The sequence below is a fragment of the Enhydra lutris genome, unplaced genomic scaffold (genome assembly GCF_002288905.1).
Source record: "Enhydra lutris kenyoni isolate GAN:26980312 unplaced genomic scaffold, ASM228890v2 scaffoldscaffold24, whole genome shotgun sequence".
Lineage (NCBI taxonomy): Eukaryota > Metazoa > Chordata > Mammalia > Carnivora > Mustelidae > Enhydra > Enhydra lutris.
This window is the reverse complement of record NW_019154108.1, coordinates 5239741-5259824: the sequence shown is the minus strand read 5'-3', so window position 1 is coordinate 5259824 and position 20084 is coordinate 5239741. Positions and strand designations below refer to the sequence as shown.

At 40.9% G+C, this 20084-nt stretch overlaps 1 protein-coding gene across 3 annotated transcripts in view; it reads left to right on the top strand.

Annotated features, from left to right (window-relative positions):
* The window catches only part of LOC111150678 (POU class 2 homeobox 1), a 199318-nt gene that overhangs the window by 154603 nt on the left and 24631 nt on the right, over nucleotides 1–20084 (top strand). For all 3 annotated transcript variants that reach the window (XM_022508217.1, XM_022508219.1, XM_022508218.1), the window contains exons 3-8: nucleotides 2480–2580; nucleotides 6951–7004; nucleotides 8882–9001; nucleotides 11277–11465; nucleotides 12913–13039; nucleotides 14100–14194. In XM_022508217.1, the coding sequence (XP_022363925.1) occupies nucleotides 2480–2580; nucleotides 6951–7004; nucleotides 8882–9001; nucleotides 11277–11465; nucleotides 12913–13039; nucleotides 14100–14194 (686 nt within the window). The remainder of the gene's footprint in view (nucleotides 1–2479; nucleotides 2581–6950; nucleotides 7005–8881; nucleotides 9002–11276; nucleotides 11466–12912; nucleotides 13040–14099; nucleotides 14195–20084) is intronic.

The window sequence follows — 20084 nt, the reverse complement described above, 5'->3', positions numbered from 1 at the left end:
TTGAACAGTTCACTTAAGATTCCTTAATCTGTTACCAATAAAATAAGGAGGTTGGATTCAAGATCTCTGAGGTCCACCTCAGTAACACTGTTCTTGTGGCAATCTTATAGAATCTTTAGCTTTGGACTTTGTCATTTCTAAATGCCTTCTGGATCACTTTTCTTACATGTTTTGGGGTTTCTCAAATTCTGTATGTGCTATTTTAATCTTCTTACATTGTTCACCTTCTCTCCCAACTTGTTAATTCCACCCTTTCTTTATTTGGATGTTCTATTTTCTCTGACATGCATTTGGTTTTGGCTCCCACCATCATTGTCTCCCTGTACTGTCTTCGTAATTATGTTAAATGTGTGTATGTATGGGTGTCTGTCTGCCTGTTCCCCTTTCTTTTCCTTTTAGCCCAATTTAGGTCTTTATGATTTACAAGAATGGTTTCTATGTGATATCTACTTTCTTCCAACCCTTACCTCCTCGTGGAGCCTCAGAATTTTACTGGAAAAAAAAAAAAAAAAAACCAAAACCAAAAACAAACAAACAAAAAAAACACAAACCTTCTTTTGCATCTTGACTCTCTGTTTATCTGAACTGTTGTCTAGGAATGTTCTTGTACTTCACTAGCTTTGGGTGTCCTGCCTTTATGTGTCCTCTGAGCTGGTAGAGCCAGGGTACTTAAATAACATTAGCTGTAGGCCACTGCTGTAGGCTCTGTACCAGGGATAGAAATTAGCCAGTCTTGTCATATAGTGCTTTGTGATTTACAAGAGGGATATCATTTTTGCGGCGACTTGATAGTGGAAGCAGTGTGTAGAATTTTCATGGTCTCCACGAGAGTGAAATATTTGGTTCTGGAAGAGTTCTGTATTGGTGATGTTTTAATCTTCGGGTGCTTGTCTCCGTTTTTCAAAACCTCATCTTCTTTTAGCCTTGTGGATTTGTGTAATATATGTGGAGCATAATTCTCTAAGGGTGAACAATCTTAAAAGCAACCTCAGTAATGATTTTCTGCATAGGAATATAGACAGCAGCTAATGACCAAATGTGTAAAATAATGAAATTTCTGCATGTGGCCAATGAAAGTGACCCTTTGTATGTCTAGATAATTCTTTCATTTTCTGCTTATGGGAAGCCAGGGAAAAAATACAAAAGAGCAACCATTATGAGGTTTTAAGCAAGTGAAATGTATAGATACTCCTTTTATAATTATCTCAAGGAAACCTTTAATAATTCTTTGGAGTCATGTGATCTACCTCATTATTCTTATTAAAGTGATACATTTGCCAGATGTTAGTTAGGATATATAATGGCAGAAGTGAGTAGCCATTTAGAAATACTGCTTAAGGTTCTGGCTTATCCTGTCCTGACCAGCGTTCTCCGTGTGTGCACACACTGGAGTGAGGACGGGCAGGCAGAGGTTGTCTGAGTGGTTGGAAGAGGAAGTTCAGAGCCACATTTGTGAGCCTCAGTGATTCTTGCAGGTTCCTGTGGTCTGTTACATTTTATTGCATACAAGGAATTTAGGTAATTTCTAAGTTATATCTGGATATTATAGTTTGAAAACAACGTATTATATCCTTAATAAATATTTCTGAACATTCGGATGGTATGTCTTTCCATAAATTAGTCCTATTCTAGCATCAGACTGCAGCATAAGTGGTTAAAATGCACAGGCATAACATTTGGAAGATTATAATTATAGCAGGGCTCTTGCTAATTACATGTATGTAGCAATCTATACTTTAGAATTGAAGAAATCAGTAAAACTATTTTGTTTATCATGTAAATTGTTGTTTTTGCCATCAGATTGTCATGTATTAAAAGTGTAAGTTAAGAATAAATCACCTTTGGGCGCCTGGGTGGCTCAGTGGGTTAAGCCTCTGCCTTTGGCTCAGGTCATGATCTCAGGATCCCGGGATCGAGCCCCAAATCGGGCTCTCTGCTCAGCAGGGAGCCTGCTCCCCCCCCCCCCCCCCGCCTACTTGTGATCTCTGTCAAATAAATAAATAAATAAATAAAAAGAACCAATCATCTTGCAGAGTCACCAGTGAATTTCTTCTGCCCGTGCCAAATATTGAGAAGGGGGAGACCAGAAGAGAGCGTCAGTCGCTCCTTGGAAATCTGTCTGTACCATTCTTTACAACAGTAGTAGTGATGATAATCTCTTCCTTAAGCCCTGTAAGTGCCATGCTTATTGTGACCCCAATCCCTGCATCACTTCTGAATTCTGTAACACCATCTTATGATTAGAATTCAGTATTTATATTTTTGTTTCTGTTTCTTAAGCTTTGTGTTCATTTACTTGTCCCACAGTCCTCCCTTCAGAAGAGAAAACCTTGTGCTGTAAATCCCTTCTCGTCCCTGGGGGTACTTAGGAAAGTGCTTCTACAAAATAGTATGCCTGATCAATGCTCGTGATTGAAGTCTAGTGCTTGTTTCAGTTGAGTTTGTTTTTAACAGTTACATGCTTTTGCTTGCTTTCTAGGCACACAAACCAATGGTCTGGACTTTCAGAAGCAGCCTGTGCCCGTTGGAGGAGCCATCTCAACAGCCCAGGCCCAGGCTTTCCTTGGACATCTCCATCAGGTAGAATGCTCTCTGCTCAACCATAAGGGAGAGTAAAAACCGGAGGCGTGGAATGTGAAGGCCTGGGGTAGTTATTTCAGTGTGTGGGACTTTTTAAATTGATTAAAGCCTGGTGCTAGTCACATCTGATTGTGTCCTTTTGAATGGTTAGTCTGGAATCATAGTTTAATTGACTGTATTGTTATTGACCTCACAGCTTTGGGGGAAAAAAAAAAGAATTCTTTGTTATGAATGGAATGTTCATAACAACTGAGTTACTGTTTTTGTCACTGTGGGTCTGTGAGGCTCACTGAAGGTAGTAAATTACAGAGTCATCCAGAAGGACGTGGCCACCATTGCCCAAGACCTGTGTAAGGCTCTCCGCTCAGAATATGTGTTCATAAATTATGTCTTCATATGTCTCCTGAGCTCATAAATTATGTCTTTAGACTACCTGAACTTTATTTTTTTTTTAAGAATTTTTATTTATTTGACACAGAGAGAGAGAGCACAAGCAGGGAGATGGAGAAGGAGAAGCAGACTCCCTGCTGAGCAGGGAGCCAGATGAGGGGCTGGATCCTAGGAACCTAGGAACGCTACTGGAGCTGAAGGCAGTCCCCCCACCAACTGAGCCACTCAGGTGCCCCGTATCTGAATTTTATATAAAAGAAGCTCCTGCACTTGAAACAGGTGCAATTTTGGAAAGGTCCTCAAAAGCCCATTTATTCACAGATTCAAAGGTGTGGTGTGCAGGAGGCAGTTAGCATCTTCTGTTGGAGTGAGGCCCTAGTGACACAGTTTTGCTCAGGTGCATAGCTTTGTTTGTGTTTCCCAAAGTAGAGAAACTTCTATATGGAACTTCTAGATAAAATATTAAGATATATTAGCATCTAAAATAATTTAAGAATATATTATAGAAAACCAAAAATACTATCTTCATGTCAGTTCTTTCTTCTGAAAACATTTGTAGGGGTGCTTGGGTGGTTCATTCGGTTTACTGTCTGCCTTCGGCTCAGGTCATGGTCTCAGGGTCCTGAGATCGAGCCCCACATCAGGCTCTCTGCTTAGTGGGAGCCTGCTTACCCCTCTCCCTCTGTATACTCTTCTCTCTCTCCCTGTCTCAAATAAATAGTCTTCAAAAAATAAAAGTAAAAGTAAAAAGTAAAAACATTTGTAGCTTCCAACAAGTTTTCTGGTTTCTTAGAGGAATAAAATTTTTGGTAGTCAATGTATATGGTGCATATTAAGTCTCTATCTAGCTTAAATTTGTGATGGTCATAATGTATTAAAAAGTCCCGAAGATACATAGATGATATGCAGTCTTTTCTTCACTGGATCCAAATTCTAAGAAGAGTGCAACTCTTACATCAGCTCCAAGGCCTCCAGCTGCTGATTACCAAAATCACTGAATCTTCAATATGCCCCAAACCAAAGGACTTTAAACCAAAGAATTTGATATGAAATCTTGACATCACTGACTTCTCCAGCAAGATGTCAGTCCCCTCAGAATTGCTCACCGTCTGATTAGAGACATAATTAGCATAAGTGTGACACTTACCTTCTGTTTCTAGCCCTCTTATTGACCAGGTTCACACTCTGACCTTTTCCTCACCATAATTACAAATGTGTGTACACGTATACAAAGTAGATGACTTTAGTTCTGTTACCCCGTAAGTTCCATAAAGATGGGCACTTTTTTTCATTTATCTTTATCCCAGCATTTTCCAAAGAGCCCAAAATATAATAAATGTTCAGTAATTATTTACTGAATAAGTGAATGGTAAGGTTGTATAGGAAGAGAGAGGTAGAAATAATTAGATCAACCTGTACAATCTAAGACATTAATCAGAGAGGATGACCTTTGAGCTAAAATTTGAAGGATGTTGGGAGGTAGCTAAATTAAGTGGTAAAAGGATGCTCTCACTCTTTTTTCAACTTTCTATTTTGAACGTTTTCAAATCTGTAGAAAAGTTAAAACTATAGAACAGTTTTCAACCAAAAGCCCTTCACCTGGAATCACCAACAATTACTGTTCTAATCTTTGCTCTGTGTGTGTGTGTGTGTGTGTATGTGTGTGTACAAACACATAAAAAAATGTATATACATATTTTTTTTTTTTAGAATCAAGTTGCAGGCAGTGTGACCTTCTACTTCTAAATACTTCATCACATTTTTCCTAAAAACAGTATTTTTTTATACAACTATAATATAAATTTCAAATTCCAGAAATTTAACATCGATGAAATTTGTTATCTAATGTTCAGTCCATACATAAGTGTTTCTGATCTACAGTCCGGTCCACACCTTGCATTCGGGTTTCCTGTGTGTTTGGCTTCTTCATTCTATAAGAATTCCTCAGTTCTGTCTTCATCTTTCATGAGATTGACATTTTTAAAAAGTAGATACCAGCTGTCTTAGAGAAGACCCCCTCAATTTGGGTTTGTTTAATTTTTCCCTTGTGATTGGATCCAAGTTTTTGACAGGAATACATTAAGTCTGTGGTATCACATTGTCCCATTACTGTGATACTAAATTTGATCATTTGATTCAGGTAGTCCACTCAGCAAATAATCCGTTAGGGGATACTTGAAGACCTGTAACTGTCCTGTTCCTCAACAGACTTCTGCCCAGAAACAACATGATTTAAATAAAGTCCCACAGAAACTTTATTTCCTTTAAATCTGTGTACCCAAAACTCTTTCCTCTGGCTCTCTGGCTGAATTCTTAGCCTTTGGGTCTTAAACATATTATCGTTTCAGATAATCCTCCTTTGACTACACTGCATCTAGAATACGTTCTCTGTAAGTGTCCGGGTTTGCTTCTGAGAGCTCTCAGCTCCTAGCAGGACTGTTAGTTGTAAATAAAGGGTGTCTCTGATCATTTTCACTCTGAACTCCGTCTTGAGCTCATATTAACACTTGTATTTAACTTCAGGAAACCTTGATGCCATGTGATGATCCAAAATGGAACTTACTGGCTTCCCTGGCAATGACGTTACCTTTTTTTCAGTCTCTCAGATTTGAGCCCTGGAATAATTCATGACTTTTTTATCTATATCCATTCGGTTGCCAGGATCCTGTGTAGCACGTTGCAGTGCCTCTTGCATTAACTGCTTTTCCTGCTGACTGCTGCTGTTGTCCTTTAGGCTGCCACTTATTCTACCCTAGTTTATCTTCTTGTTCTCCTAACATAGTGCTTTTGTTTTCAAGACATTGACTTTTTTTTTTTTTAAGGATTTTATTTATTTATTTGACACAGAGAGAGAGAGATCACAAATAGGCAGAGAGGCAGCAAAGAGAGAGGGGGACAGGCTCCCCGCTGAGCAGAGAGCCCAATGCGGGGCTCCATCCCAGGACCCTGAGACCATGACCTAAGCCGAAGGCAGAGGCTTAACCCACTGAGCCACCCAGGCGCCCTGGCACTGACATTTTTGAAGACTGTTGCTCAGTCGTATGTTACTTACATACGACGTAAGTATGCTGTGTTCTTAGTGGATCATACCAGAAGGCACATGTGTCATCGCTGGGAACTTTATCTTTTGTGATTAGTTGAGAGCTATGAAGAGATAGGGGGAATGTATGACTGTCACGTTACTCCTCCGGTTTCACCCAGTAGAGCGTCCATGGATGACACTTGCAGAATCAGTTATCGCCAACATGGTTGTCAAATAATGATCCTTATTCTAATGAAAGTCATGGTTTTAACTTTCTGAATGCATGAAATGTATTAAATAAATACTATGACACTTTCATGTGTGGTTTATAGGACAGATTCTTTATTTCAGCCAGCACTCTTGAGTTATGACTATAAATGTTTTAAGGACTTGACTGTGTATATATATGTAAGGTTTTTACTCTGGTGTGTACATGAAAATTTTGAAATTAGAATGAGTAGATAATTCTGATTGTTTATAATGACGACAGTGACGTATATGAGTAGCTTGTTCTCACGTGTTCTTTGATACGGAAGATGAGTTGGGCTTTTAGGATCTCCGTGTCCGTGGGTATAAACAGGATGGCACATGAGGAATGCCTGATACAAGTACAGCATGCCTGCTGGTGCTAGTTCAGAAAACTCGTTTTCTAGATTTTAGAAAAAAAATGTTAGATGTGTTTTTGGTGACTATCATAACACAATAAAAATTTTAAAAGAACGAAGGTTAAAGCTGTTGGCAAAAGAAAGAAAGAAAAGAAATGTTAACATAATTTTCTGGTGGGAGCTTTTCCATAAAGTTTTAACCCTGTAAGATAGACCTCTTTGTGTTCTCAGTTCTAACTCAGTGACATACACTTAGTAGAGATTCTTGAAATACTTGTCGATGTCAACTTAGAGTGATGCAGTCGGTATCCATAGGACTAGACTAGAACTTTTCCTGATTATTGTACTTGTAGGTCCAGCTCGCCGGAACAAGTTTACAGGCCGCTGCTCAGTCTTTAAATGTACAGGTAAGCTGGGCCAGGGGATTAGGGATCAGTTTTACACTTTTTTACCATACTTTTTAGATTTTTTTATAATGAGCATGCAATTTTATAATTAGGAAATATTTAGAAGTATTACCTTTCTTTATTGCCTAATGTCATTAAGATCCAAGTAATGATAATTACTGACATTGATGAAAATTCAGTTCGTATTATGCTACCATGAATGACAAAAGGCGAACAAGAAAAGTGTACTTTCAGAGTTGGATATGTAAGTTTAATAACAGTTTCTCAGTTATGTAGTGATAACACATACCTGAACACGAAGCCACATAGTGTCTTTTTTTTTTTTTTTTTTTTTCTCCACATAGTGTCTTAATGCCCTTTTGTTTCCAGATGTCTTTCTCATCATTTTCTAGTGTGGAGGAAAGAACACTGGGCTGAGAGACAGAGGTCTTAGGTTTGCCTCCCTCTGCCACTGGCTAGCTGTGTGACCTTTGGCAAGTCACTCCACCTCCTGGGGTTCCTTTTCTCTTACATTTATTTAAGTAGGGAAGTGTAGAAGCTTGGCAGGGTTCCTCTCAGCTCTAAAATGCTGTGATTCTAAGGTTTATAACTAAACCTGTTGATAGTCCTTGATGGGCTTCATACAGTCAAAATTTTAAAAACCAAAGTTAAATCTGGCTACTTTGCTGATACAAACCATATGGTAAAACATGCAAAGTTCAGTTATCATGCATTACTCCATAATTCAGTCGATCTGCTGCTTCCTTTCGTTGTAGTGTTTGGGTCACTGGCAGTCAAGAGGGAAAAACCATTTTCTAGAAGATTGATTCCAGTGTTGCTAATGACTGAAGACCTTGGGTTGAGCATTCCATGAACCCAGTGGAATACAGACCTAGTAATACATGGAAGCGAGAAGAGAAAAGAAAAGGAGATAATGTGACCTTCCTTTCTGAGGGAGAGGAGGCGGAAAATTGCCTTGGTTGCCATGGTGAACTTCCATCCCTTGGAGAGATGTTGGCAAACAGGCTGTGTCCCCAGTGCAGCATGTTTACAGTCCTGCACTGTAATTCTCTCTCAGTGACTGGCAGGATTAATCAGAGCCTTTATGTTAATTAGCCTTGCTGCGGTCCCCAAAACAGGTGGTGGGAAATATGCAAATCTATGCAGAATTTTAATGTTCTGCATAACCAGTTTTAATTACCATAAAATTTCCTCTTAGTGTCCCTTTTAGGAGTGTGTTCTCTTTCCCTCTGGACTGCAGCATTTTCCCTCTAAATTTGTATATTACTTGATGGGAGATGCTGAATTTACGTTTATTTTAAATATTAGATGAAAAGTTTTGTGGTTCAAGTAACCAGTCTCTGAGAGGATGTATAAGGAAGTTTCAGGCTGACCACCAAACGCATTTCACAATGTTGGCAGGGACGGTCTGGCATAGAGGTGGATGGAGAATGTGCTCTTCCCTTACTCCGTATTTCCAAAAATTGAGGATTTGGGTTTCTAAACAATCTGTTGATTTGTGGAGGACCCAATTATTTTTGCTTCTTCAGAGTTGTAATTGCAGCTTTGCTAGCATTGGAATAAAAAGTCTATACCAAAAACTTGTATGTGGATAATTTTTATATTTTATTTTTCTACTTTTCTAGGTTCCATATTTGATCATTTCTTTTACAGTTGGAAAACAGCAGATAATAAATGTGACTTTTAAAGAAAAAAAGTCTAAAAACTTATTATGTTAAAATTAGGAAAATACAAAGATTGGTAAGAAAGAAAAAGAATGAAACCAGAAAACTCACGACTAGATAAATCCATGTTGTAAATAATTCTTAAAATACAGAGTCTTTTAATCAATTATTTGAACTCTCTTATTCCTTCCCACCATCCCCCGCCCACCTCAGTCTAAATCTAACGAAGAGTCGGGGGACCCACAGCAGCCGAGCCAGCCTTCCCAGCAGCCGTCAGTGCAGGCGGCCATCCCCCAGACCCAGCTGATGCTGGCTGGAGGACAGATAACCGGGGTAAGTCTTCACTGAGAGAATTATAATAAACTTTCATAAACTTTCTTTGTGTCAGAACTGCCATTGGCCAATACTCAGATTAGAACTGTTTGCTATGCCTGGCACCGTTTTCTTTCAGGAATTTTCTAGACTGTAGGCAGCTCTGCAAAAGGAATTTGTCCTAAGTTTTCAGGGTATCTTTTCTGACTTTTGCAGATGCTCTAGATAAACTAAAGACTTCTTTAAAGTCGTGTTTCAGCTGCTGCTTCATCGTGCGGTGGGGTCATCCTGTGCCTGAGACCATGACATTGGTGTAATTATAGTGATAAGTTTAGAGCTCTGCTACTGCTGCAGAACGGAAGTGAGAGAAAGGGCTAGTACCTACAAAAGAAAAACATTCTTTTTAAGATCCTGTGTAGTGTTCTCCGATGAAACCCCTGGTCTCCTGTCTTGGCTCTGCAGTTTGCTGTTCGAGCTGATGATCTCATCTCTTTTTGCCTCAGTTTTCCTTCAGTTAAATGGGGGTGTTACCCATGCATGGTGCTGTCTCACAGTACTATTACAAAGATTAAGAGTAACAATACTTGAAAAACTTAAAGAATGGTGCTGGGCACATTACAGTCAATAAATGTCATTTACTATTATTGGTAAGAAATTGGCCTTTATGGATATATTAAGCTTTTAACTTTTCAACTCTCTTTTCTGTAAGACACAAAATATTTTCCAGGGTAACACTTGTCTGTTATTTTTGTGGCTGGAAAAGCTAGGAGAATTATAAGGAAGAGTTATTTGTTATTGTTAAATTCACATCACATCAGCCCACACAATTTTTTATTTATTTTAGTTAAGTATGTCTTGGTAGTGGAAAGGCTCTTTTAAGAATTGTTGTGAAACTATTCTCAAAATCCCCTTAATGGAAACAAACAAGAGACTCTTAACTTGCTGGTGGAGGGGGGATGGGGTGGAGATGGGGTAACTAGGTGATGGGTATTAAGGAGGGCACGTGATGGAATGAGCACTGGGTGTTAAACGCGACTGATGAATCACTGAGCTCTCCTTCTGAAACTAATAATATACTATATGTTAATTGAATTTAAACAAAATAAAATTTAAAATAAAAATCCTCTCAGTAAAAATTAATATGTTTATATACTAGAGAAAATATTTATAAGCAAGTATATACCTTGATAGGTATTAAGTTTTTGGATGGTTTGATTTTGATACTTACGCCTCTCGTGTGGAAGTTCTGTTGGACCCTTCTAGAATAGAAGGAGGGTTGTGCCACCAGGTGAATGCACCTAAGAGTATATCCCAAGGTGGGGCGCCTGGCTGGCTTAGTTGGAAGATCATGCGAATCTTGATCTCAGGGTCGTGAGCGCAAGCCCCATGTTGGGGGTAGAGATTACCAAAAAAAAGAAAAGCATACGAAAAAGATTCTGTGGTTCCTTCTTGTTTGATGGGAACATACCACCAAAAGGAAGGCAAAACACACTTACTACCTTGTATCTGAAGTAAGTTGCATTATGAAAGCCAGTTTAAATCTGCTCTAAATACATTGCTTGTTTTACTCTATGGGTTTGTTTTGAGAGACTAGTGTCCACCACAGTCTTAAGGATTCCTGTGGCTGGTGCTTCTGTTAAACCTGGGCTTTAGCATTCATTTGCATGTGAAGAGAGCGGCTGTCACCACCTGTTTCACTGAGATAATGTATTGGAAAGGGGATGTAAAGTTGCCCAGACCCAGTGCTTTCAATAATAGAAAAGACTGGGTTAGGGAGGGGCTGTAGGGAGACTTGGAAAAGAAACAAATGGAGCTCATATTCTTTAGTCATATCTTAGGACATAATGGAAATGATGGAATATGGCAGAGATTCATGCTAATGGGAAGCAGCTGGGCCTTATCAGTTCTTTCCGTGGTCAGATCCAGCATCCTTGTTCCTCATTCATCTGACTAATCACTTGCTGTTCTGTTGGGTGTAAATTTCTTTTCATATCCTGTCAGCACTGATTCTTTTTTTTCCTTGCTTACTAGTTAATTACTTTTTTGCCTGAACCCTGGGGCCCAGGACAAGCTTGAATGATTATTTAAGTCCAGAGTGAGGGCCACCACTTTAATTGAAATGTTCGGCTGGGAACCGTAGCTTGATTGCCGATGAACGTTGCAGGCTCGGGCTCGCCGGTGCGGTTGGCCGGCTGAGGTTTTGGGCCACTGGCGTTACCTGCCGCAGAGCAGGTGGCTTGCCCTGGGGGCCCTTGTCCTTCACACCTTTCAGACTGTTGGTTGTGCTTGTGCTCAGCTTACGTTGACGCCGGCGCAGCAACAGTTACTGCTCCAGCAGGCCCAGGCCCAGGCCCAGCTGCTGGCCGCTGCCGTGCAGCAGCACTCGGCCAGCCAACAGCACAGCGCTGCTGGGGCCACCATCTCCGCCTCTGCCGCCACGCCCATGACGCAGATCCCCCTGTCGCAGCCCATCCAGATCGCCCAGGTGAGTGTCTCTGGTGGCCGGGGCACGGGGGGGGGGGGGGAGGCAAAAAACGGCTGGTTTCCTGTGGTGCAGCATTCTCGCTCGGGTTGTCTGTGGGCCCGTCGAGACCCGAGAGGCTCCGGCTCAGGGAAGTACACGGCAGCCTTCCTTGCTGCCACTGAGCTGGAAGTAACACGTTTGTTTGCTAATTTGAGTTGATATTATAAACACATAACTGATTATGTGAATAACTGACTGTTTATATGAAGTGACAATTCTTGAATAATCAGTTGGCATGTTTCTGGAGCCGAGGATGACTGCATTTATTTTAATCAGCTAATCATGGCAGGCCTGGCTCTTTCACATGTGCGGCGGCGACGGTGCCGCTCGAGTGGGGGGGATGGCGCCAGCTCTCCGCTGCGAAGCGAGGCGCTCACTTTCCGGAGTGAGGAAAGTGGTGTTTGGTTTCCACGTTCACGTTTTAGGGCAAAGTATCCACAGATAATAAAAAGTTATTTACGATGCACAGAAAGGTCAACAAAACCCTTTATCTTGAGGAGAGGAAGAAAGTACAGGTAGTCGTATCGGTAAGTCCTACCAAGAATTCTTAGGAGTCTAGTGCGAGAAGATGGTCGTAGGCCCTAGAGGAGACTCCGAAGTGCGGCAGTGGATTTGCAGTGTAGCTCGGGTTGGACTAGATATTGCAAAGGAGCCAGTTAACTCTTGAGTAAAGAATACATGTCAGACGAATTTTTATGGCTGTTCTATACAAGCTTTACCCAGATGATGTTTAATTTTGGCCTCTTGCTTCATCACCAAATACATGCTAAGTGTGTAAGATTTGAGACCTGTGTTGACATTATTCTAATAAGATAACGTGCACGGAAGCACATTGAAAACTATGAAACACTAAGCCGAGATAAGCAGTTCAGTATGCTGTGGATTGGATTTTTATGTGGATAGCTCTTTTTAGTTATTTTTACACTGATTTCGCAGTTGAGTTAGACTGGTACCAAGTTTAATGAATCATTATAGATACTTTATTGATGCAAATTCAGACACAGTGCTCTCATTTTTTATTTAAGAGAACGATCAATTGAATATTCAAAAACTCAACATATTCTTTTCTCACTCGATTTGTAAAACCCATATTGGTCTTTACATGTTACAAACTCAACCGCAACCGTTTGTTCTGAGGAAATTTGTAATAACTCTTGGAAATTAGGTTTGGCCCAAGTCAGGACGCAGTAGCTTGCCACAGAGCTCCTGAGTCCTCCGGCCGCTCCGGGTTCTTCTTTGTTTCCTCTTCGCGAACGTCCCAGGCACACCCTGTTCCGAAGATGGAAGACTGTAAAATACATATTGACTCTTTTTTATCTGGATGACCCGGTTCATCCTCTGCGGAACCTGATGACTCAGGGAGTTCGATTTCGGGATCTCCAAGCTGTGCTTTCATTGTGTTTTCCAGGACCTGCAGCAGCTGCAGCAGCTGCAGCAGCAGAACCTCAACCTGCAGCAGTTCGTGCTGGTGCACCCGACCGCCAGCCTGCAGCCCGCGCAGTTCATCATCTCCCAGACGCCCCAGGGCCAGCAGGGTGAGCGGCGCTCCCGTGCGCGCACCGGGCCGTCGTGCGGGGGCTGCTACGCCGGCCGCCGGCGCGGGAACTGTCCGTCAGCTCAGCCGCTTTACCGCATTGACTCTAACTCCCAACTCAGTGCTCGTGTTAAGAAAAACGCATCTTTCGGTCAAGTCCTTCACGGCCTTTCCTCTGTTTAGTCGCGAGGGGGGACCGAGAGCTTGGCCAAAAATCTAAATGAAATCTTTCACGTAAATTACTTCTAGTATTTTGATAGTTTTTCTTGAGAATGTATTACAACATGTGGGCTGAGCATTAAAAGCATATGCTTTTAACAATCATTTGTTTTAAAGTTTGAGAAGGACAAGGGTATTTATTATATTAGAAGTTGCAGGTCTTTGAGTTATAAAAAAAAGTTTGAGGCCTTTTAATACCAAATGTTGTTTTGTCATTTCTGTATCAAACAGTTGAGTTCAGTCATGTTTGTAAGATTGGTTACTGGAGTCAGTGTAGAGAGATTTCAGGGTATCATGTCTTCACCCCAAGAAACATAAGTGCGTCTCTACCAATGCCTCGTTATTTCTGCCCTTTAGCCTTCTTCATCTTGGTGATTCATTCTAAAATCTTCCATTGTGTAAATACCTGTCCCACTTAATAGACAGTCTGCTCCCTCCATGAACCAGACAGTCCTCTGGTCCAGCATCTGCTGGCAGTTTCTAATGCAGTCTGGGTTAAGAAGGTGAGCTCTTTTTAGAGTTTCAGGCTGCTTCCATTTAGAGTAAGTACTTGTTCATTTTCATCCATTCCTTAACTAACATAAAGGATTCGCCGACCAGAGAGCCCCTCAGAGCCAGTATCAAACACATGCGTCACCTTTACTTTAATGGTCCCTGTCTTCCTGCCCAACTTGTATTTAACAAGATTGAATTTTAGGCAAATAAGACATTAAGAGTTTTTAGACTGATAAAACTATCAAGAGATCAGTTGGAAATTTTCACTTCACTTTCTTACTCTCTGTTTTGCCATATGTTCAAAGCAATCTGTAGTGTTTCTGACACGACATGTTTGTGTTTTATAGGTCTCCTGCAAGCGCAAAATCTTTTAACGCAACTACCTCAGCAAAGCCAAGCCAACCTCCTACAGTCGCAGCCAAGCATCACCCTCACCTCCCAGGTCAGTTTTCTCCCAGGGATGGTTGTTTTCTCTTACCCTGATGTTTTGACGAATGCCTGGACTTGGTTAAATCATAAAACACAGCAAAACCCCATCATACCCTGATAAAAATAATCCAGATAGTTTTCACAAAGTGATCAAAGATTCAAAAAAGAACTTACCAGCTTGATAAAGCAATGCCACCGAACTGATGTCGTCTTTGACCGTCTTCAGGGAGCTCCTGTTTGCTCATATGTTTATAAAGAATAACTTTGTTAGTGACAGTTGAGCAGTGAGTTCTGGCTATTCGAGCATCATCTCGTCTTCCTTGACCCCTCCCCTCAGTTGGCTGTAGAGATTTCCACTTGCATTAGAAACCTAGTGCCTCAGTTAAAACACATCATTGTCCTTTGCACTTTCTCAGAAATTGCAAAGAAGTTCTGATCTCTGTTCTCTTTCCTTTTGGCTCTAAGATGTTGCTTTGGCTCATTTTTACTAGAGTTAATGTGTAAGCATCTTGAGATTTAATACATCATTTGCTTCTTAACCACCTGTGAGTCTGAGCATGTCAATTTACTCTGTGGACCATCATTTCTTCTTCTGTAGTTGAGGTTGAACTGACTGATCTTGAGTCTCTCTTCCGGCTCTGATTCTCTTTGTCTATAGTCTTCAAAGCACATTGCCACATTTGACAAAATTCAACATCTGTTTATGTTTTAAAAAAAACTCTTGCAAACTAGGAGTAGTTTTCAAACCCAGTAAAAAGCATCTACCGAAAACAAACAGACCTCACATCATACTTCCCATTAAAATCAGGAATAAGGCAAGGATGTCCACTGTCAGCACTTACTCAGCATGGTACTGTAGGGCCTAGCAGTGCAATAACACATGAAAAAGGAATAAAGGACATACAGATTAGAAAGGAAGATGTAGACCCTTCTTAATTGGTAGATGACATGATGGTCAATATAGGAAATCCTAAGGAATCTACAAAAGGCTATTGGAATTAATAAGTGAGTTTAGCAAGAATGTAGGACTAGATTCTTGTAATCAGTCAGTATTAGCAAGGATTGTTTGGAAGTTGAAATTAAGAGGAAAAATACTTACAGTATTTATGGGTAAATTTAACAAGTCATCTGTAGGACTTACATATTGAAAACTACAAAATATTGCTGAAATTAGAGAAGTGAAATTAGAGAAGACCTAAATAAATGGACAGATATGATATGTTCATGAGTCAGAAGACTTACATTGCTAAAATGTGAATTCTTTTCCAAATTCATCTATAGATTCAACACAATTCCAATCAGTACCCAACAGGCTTTTTAAAATAGAAATTGGCATGGTGTTTCTACCATTTATATGGAATTGTGGAGGACCTAGAGTAATCAAACAATTTTGAAAAGTAAAAAAGTTGAAAGACTACCTAATGTCAAGAAATGTTATAAAGCTGTGTAACGAAGATAGGATGATAACGGCACGCGGATAGAAATGAAACAGAATACAAGGGTAGGGAGACCTACACATCTGTGGCCAACTGATTTCCACAAAGATGCCAAAGGATTTCAGTGAGAAAAGGAAAGCCTTTGGTTATCCATAGACACCCCCCGCCCCAGAAAGAATCTTGATTCTATTTTACACAATTTACAATGATTTATTTGAAATGGGTTGTGGACCTAACCTTCCAGAAGAAAACTTAAGGAAGGGACACCTGGGTGGCTCAGTTGGTTAAGCAGCTGCCTTCGGCTCAGGTCATGATCCCAGCGTCCTGGGATCAAGTTCCACATCGGGCTCCTTGCTCTGCAGGGAGCCTGCTTCTCCCTCTGCCTCTGCCTGCCATTCTGTCTGCCTGTGCTCGTTCTCTCTCCCTCTCTCTCTCTGATAAATAAATAAAATCTTAAAAAAAAAAAAAAAGAAAACTTAAGGAAAAATCTTTGTGTCCTTGGAAAGAAAATGACTTCTCTCTTCTCCCTCTCCTCCTCCTCCTCCTCCTCCTCTTCCTCCTCCTCCTCCTCCTCCTCCTCCTTCTTCTTCTTCTTCTTCTTCTTTTTTAAGATTTTATTTATCTAAGAAAGAAAGTAAGAGAGAGAATGATGAGGGGTGTGCAGAGGGAAAGGGAAAAACAGACTCTGCTGAGCAGAGAGTCTGATGCCCGGCTCTGTCCTAGGACCCTGGGATCCTGACCAGAGTGGAAGGTAGATACTTAACCAACTGGGCCCCCCAGGCACCCCAAGGTAATGATTTCTTAAATAGGACACAGAAAGGGGTATCTGGGTAGCTCAGTCAGTTGAGCATCTGACTCTTGATTTCAGCTCGGGTTATGCTCTCAGGGTGGTGGGTCAAGCCCCACTTTGGACTTCATGCTCAGTAGGAGTCTGCTTCTTACCCTTTCCCTCTTTCTCTGCCCCTCCTCTGGCTCTTGCATGTGTGCTCTCTCTCTCTAAAATAAATAAATCTTTTTTTTTTAAGAATAGGACAAAAGAAGCAGTAATCATAAAAGAAAATGATTAATTTATAAAAATGAAAATTCTTTGTTAAAAGAATTAAAAAAGGCACAGACTGGAAGAAAATATTCTTCAAATTTATATTTGATAAGACTTGTGCTCAGAATTTAAAACAAATTCATACAACTCAGTAATATTTAAAAAGGGGGGTATGTGCAAAATATTTGAAAATACTTCACCAAAGAAGAAGGTATGCGAATGCCCAGTAACCATATAAAAAGATGCTCAAAATCATTAGTCATCAGGGAAATGCAGATAACTATCACGACACACGCACTAGAATGGGCAAAATTAAAAAGGCTGTGACAACACCAAGTGTAAAGCAACTAGGTTCTTTCACATGTTGTTGGTGGGGCTGCAAGTTGGAGCACATGCTCTGGAGAACAGTTCGGCAGTTTCTTACAGAGTTAAATATGCGGGTACCTTATGGCCCAGCAATTCTGGTCCGAGAAATGAAAGCATATGTCCGTGCCAAGACCTGTATATAAATGTCCAGAGCAGTTTTATTCGTCATCATCCCAACCTGGAAACAACCTAAATGTCCAGCAGCCGGTGACTAGGTAACATCATTTTTGGCATAACCATATGATGGAATGCTGCTCGGCGATAGAAAGAAATAGACGTGTGAAACACTCACCAACGTGTGTACATTTTGGAAGCATCGTGTTACGTGGAGGAAGCCCAGCACGAAGGGCAGCAGACTGTACGATTCAGTGCGCGTGGTGTCTTAGAAGGCAAAACTGTAGGGACAGAAATCCTGTCAGTGCTTGCCAGGGGCTGGGGGCTAAGGGTGGAGATTGGTGGCAAAGAGCACAAAGGAACTTTTGTGGGGGTAGAATGTTCTATATCTTAATGTCGCAGCAGTTCTGTGTCTATATACAGTTGCCAGAGCATCAAACTGACACTTTTAAAGTTGCATTTCAATGTGACTATGCTGCATATAAAAAGCAGGTTGGAGTTTGGAGAAAAGCCTGTACCAGCAGTTCTTTCCCGGCCTCCACGCTCAGCTCACGGGGCAGGGCTGGTGTGGCTTCATCCTGACCCCTGTGCGGCTGACTTCTCCTCTGCCGTTGCTAGCTCCGGCCCGGTCCAGCCTGAGATTTCTGGAGTTGGGGTAACTTATCAGTAACCACCCCACCGAAAGGTACCCACGCTACTTTTAGTTCTTTCTCATTGGAGAACTGGGCTTCTTCAAGCCTGGAGATGAAGTCACACTTTGATAGCCGAGACTCACCTCTGCCCGGCAGCCAGGGTCCCTGGGGCGTGCGCAGCTGCAGGATTCTAACTTGGTTGGTGCGGGGTTGGGCTCCTCCCGCACGGTCAGGGTGAACGACCCTCCGCGTCAGCAGCATCTGAGGGAGAGGAGCTTGGTTGTCCTCACCGAGACAGGATGATAGAGACGAGCTTACTCCAGTTGCAGGCCTGGGTCGTGTCTAACGCGTGGTTTCTGGGCCGGCTGGTTCGGTTGGAAAGAGCACATCACTCTCCAGGTTGAAGTCTGGGGTGTAGGACACATTTAAATTACGAGAAAACTCAGAGCCGCAGGCTCTGCCTGTCGCGCCGGCCCGGACACCCTCAGCTGGGCTACTTCCCAGGAAGGCTCGAGTCCGCGGCTGGGCAGCCCCTTCCGCCATCGAACACCCACACCGGCAGGTGCCAGCCAGGCTTGGAGCAAACAGAGTAGCCTCATGTTTGTGTGATAAGGAAATCTAGTATTTTCTTCAAAAGAAGAAAGAGTATACCTTCATGTCTTCAGATAAACTCTAGATAGATTTAAATAAATATTTAAGAACAGAGGAAGCCAACAGACTGTTACAGGAATTTTATCTGAGTTAGAAATAAGAGAAAGCTTTCTCAGATTTGAAGCAATAAAATATCAGAAAGAAAAAAAAGTTCACCCAAATGACAGTTTAAAACCTATGTACACTGAGAAAGAAAAGGAAAAAAACAGATTGTGAAATCTATTTGTACTAATACAACAAATAAAGATTTAATCTCTAACATCTGGTGAGCTCCACAGGGATTAGAATAAAGAGACCATTAATGGACACATGGCTATGGATCTAAATTGATTGATAAAGAAATACAGGTAATAATTGACACGTGGGAAAATTTCTGAGTAATAAGAAATTCAAATTAAGGCAATATTGAAGTACCATATACTCCTTTAATTAGCAATACCTCTTTAAAAACTGCTACCACAATCATGTGGAAGAAACTAGCATTTTTTAGTGAGAACCAACATGATGTGTATCAAAAGCCATGGAATTATTTATGGTGTGCCCTTTATCCAGGTATAGAAAAATCACTTCTGAATTTATCTCAACTAGTTACGAAGGTGGGAAAAAGAATCATATGTACAAGGTTTTTCATTATGTGTTAACTATCTTAACGAAAACATAAATGAAAAAAGTATCTAGCAATGAAGAAATTGTTAAGTTAGTTAAGATAATATCTCCTCAGTCAGCCTTTGAAAATGATAATTATGAAACAGAGTATAAAATTATATATATTATAATTACAGTTAAAGTTAAGAATGTAGGGGCCCCTTGGTGGCTCAGTCATTAAGCATCTGACTTTGGCTCACTTCATGATCCCAGGGTCCTGGGATCGAGTCCTGCATCGGGCTCCCTGCTCAGTGGGAAGCCTGCTTCTTCCTCTGCTGCTCCCCCTGCTTGTGTTCCCTCCCTCTCTCTCTCTAAAATCTCTAGAGTTAAGAAAGTAGATCCAAGGCAGGGAAGAACCTGGTAGAGGTAATGAGTAGGTTTAGGGCATTGTGTATGGTGACAGTATCCAATCACGAATGTGTCCTTATCTTCTGACTCCTCAAGATGCACACATTAAATGTATGCACCTTTTTTTACGTCAGTCATACCTGAGTAAAAACAAAAGTTTACTGTTTGACTTTGTGCCCTGTGGACCCTTCCAGTGTCTTAATAATATAAAAGTTACTCTGATGTGTGAGATGCAGGACTTGTTATTGAAGATATGAAAATTACTTAGAAATTGTGTGAGATACATGTAGAGGTTAAATAAACATAGTGCAACAAATGAAAAGCAGCATAAAAAAGGAAAGAAGTGTAGGTCTACAAAAAGATAGACAAAAAAGAAGCTAAGTCATTGAAACTGTAGATGATTTACTCTCCCCTTAAACTGTTTTTATAACACTCTGTCGTAAGTTGGAGATGTGCTAGTGATGAACAAAACGGGTGTGGTCCCTGCTCTTTTGAAACTTAACCTTAAGTGGCATATTGACGAAGAGATTCTTTAAAATAGTCTGATTTGTTATGTATGCTCTGAACACAAGTATCTTATGCACACATATATTTGAAAACCCGAGTATAATGGGTTTCATTTTTGAGTAGTTAATTTTTTCTCCTGGACTGGACGTGTCTAACTGTAAGCGT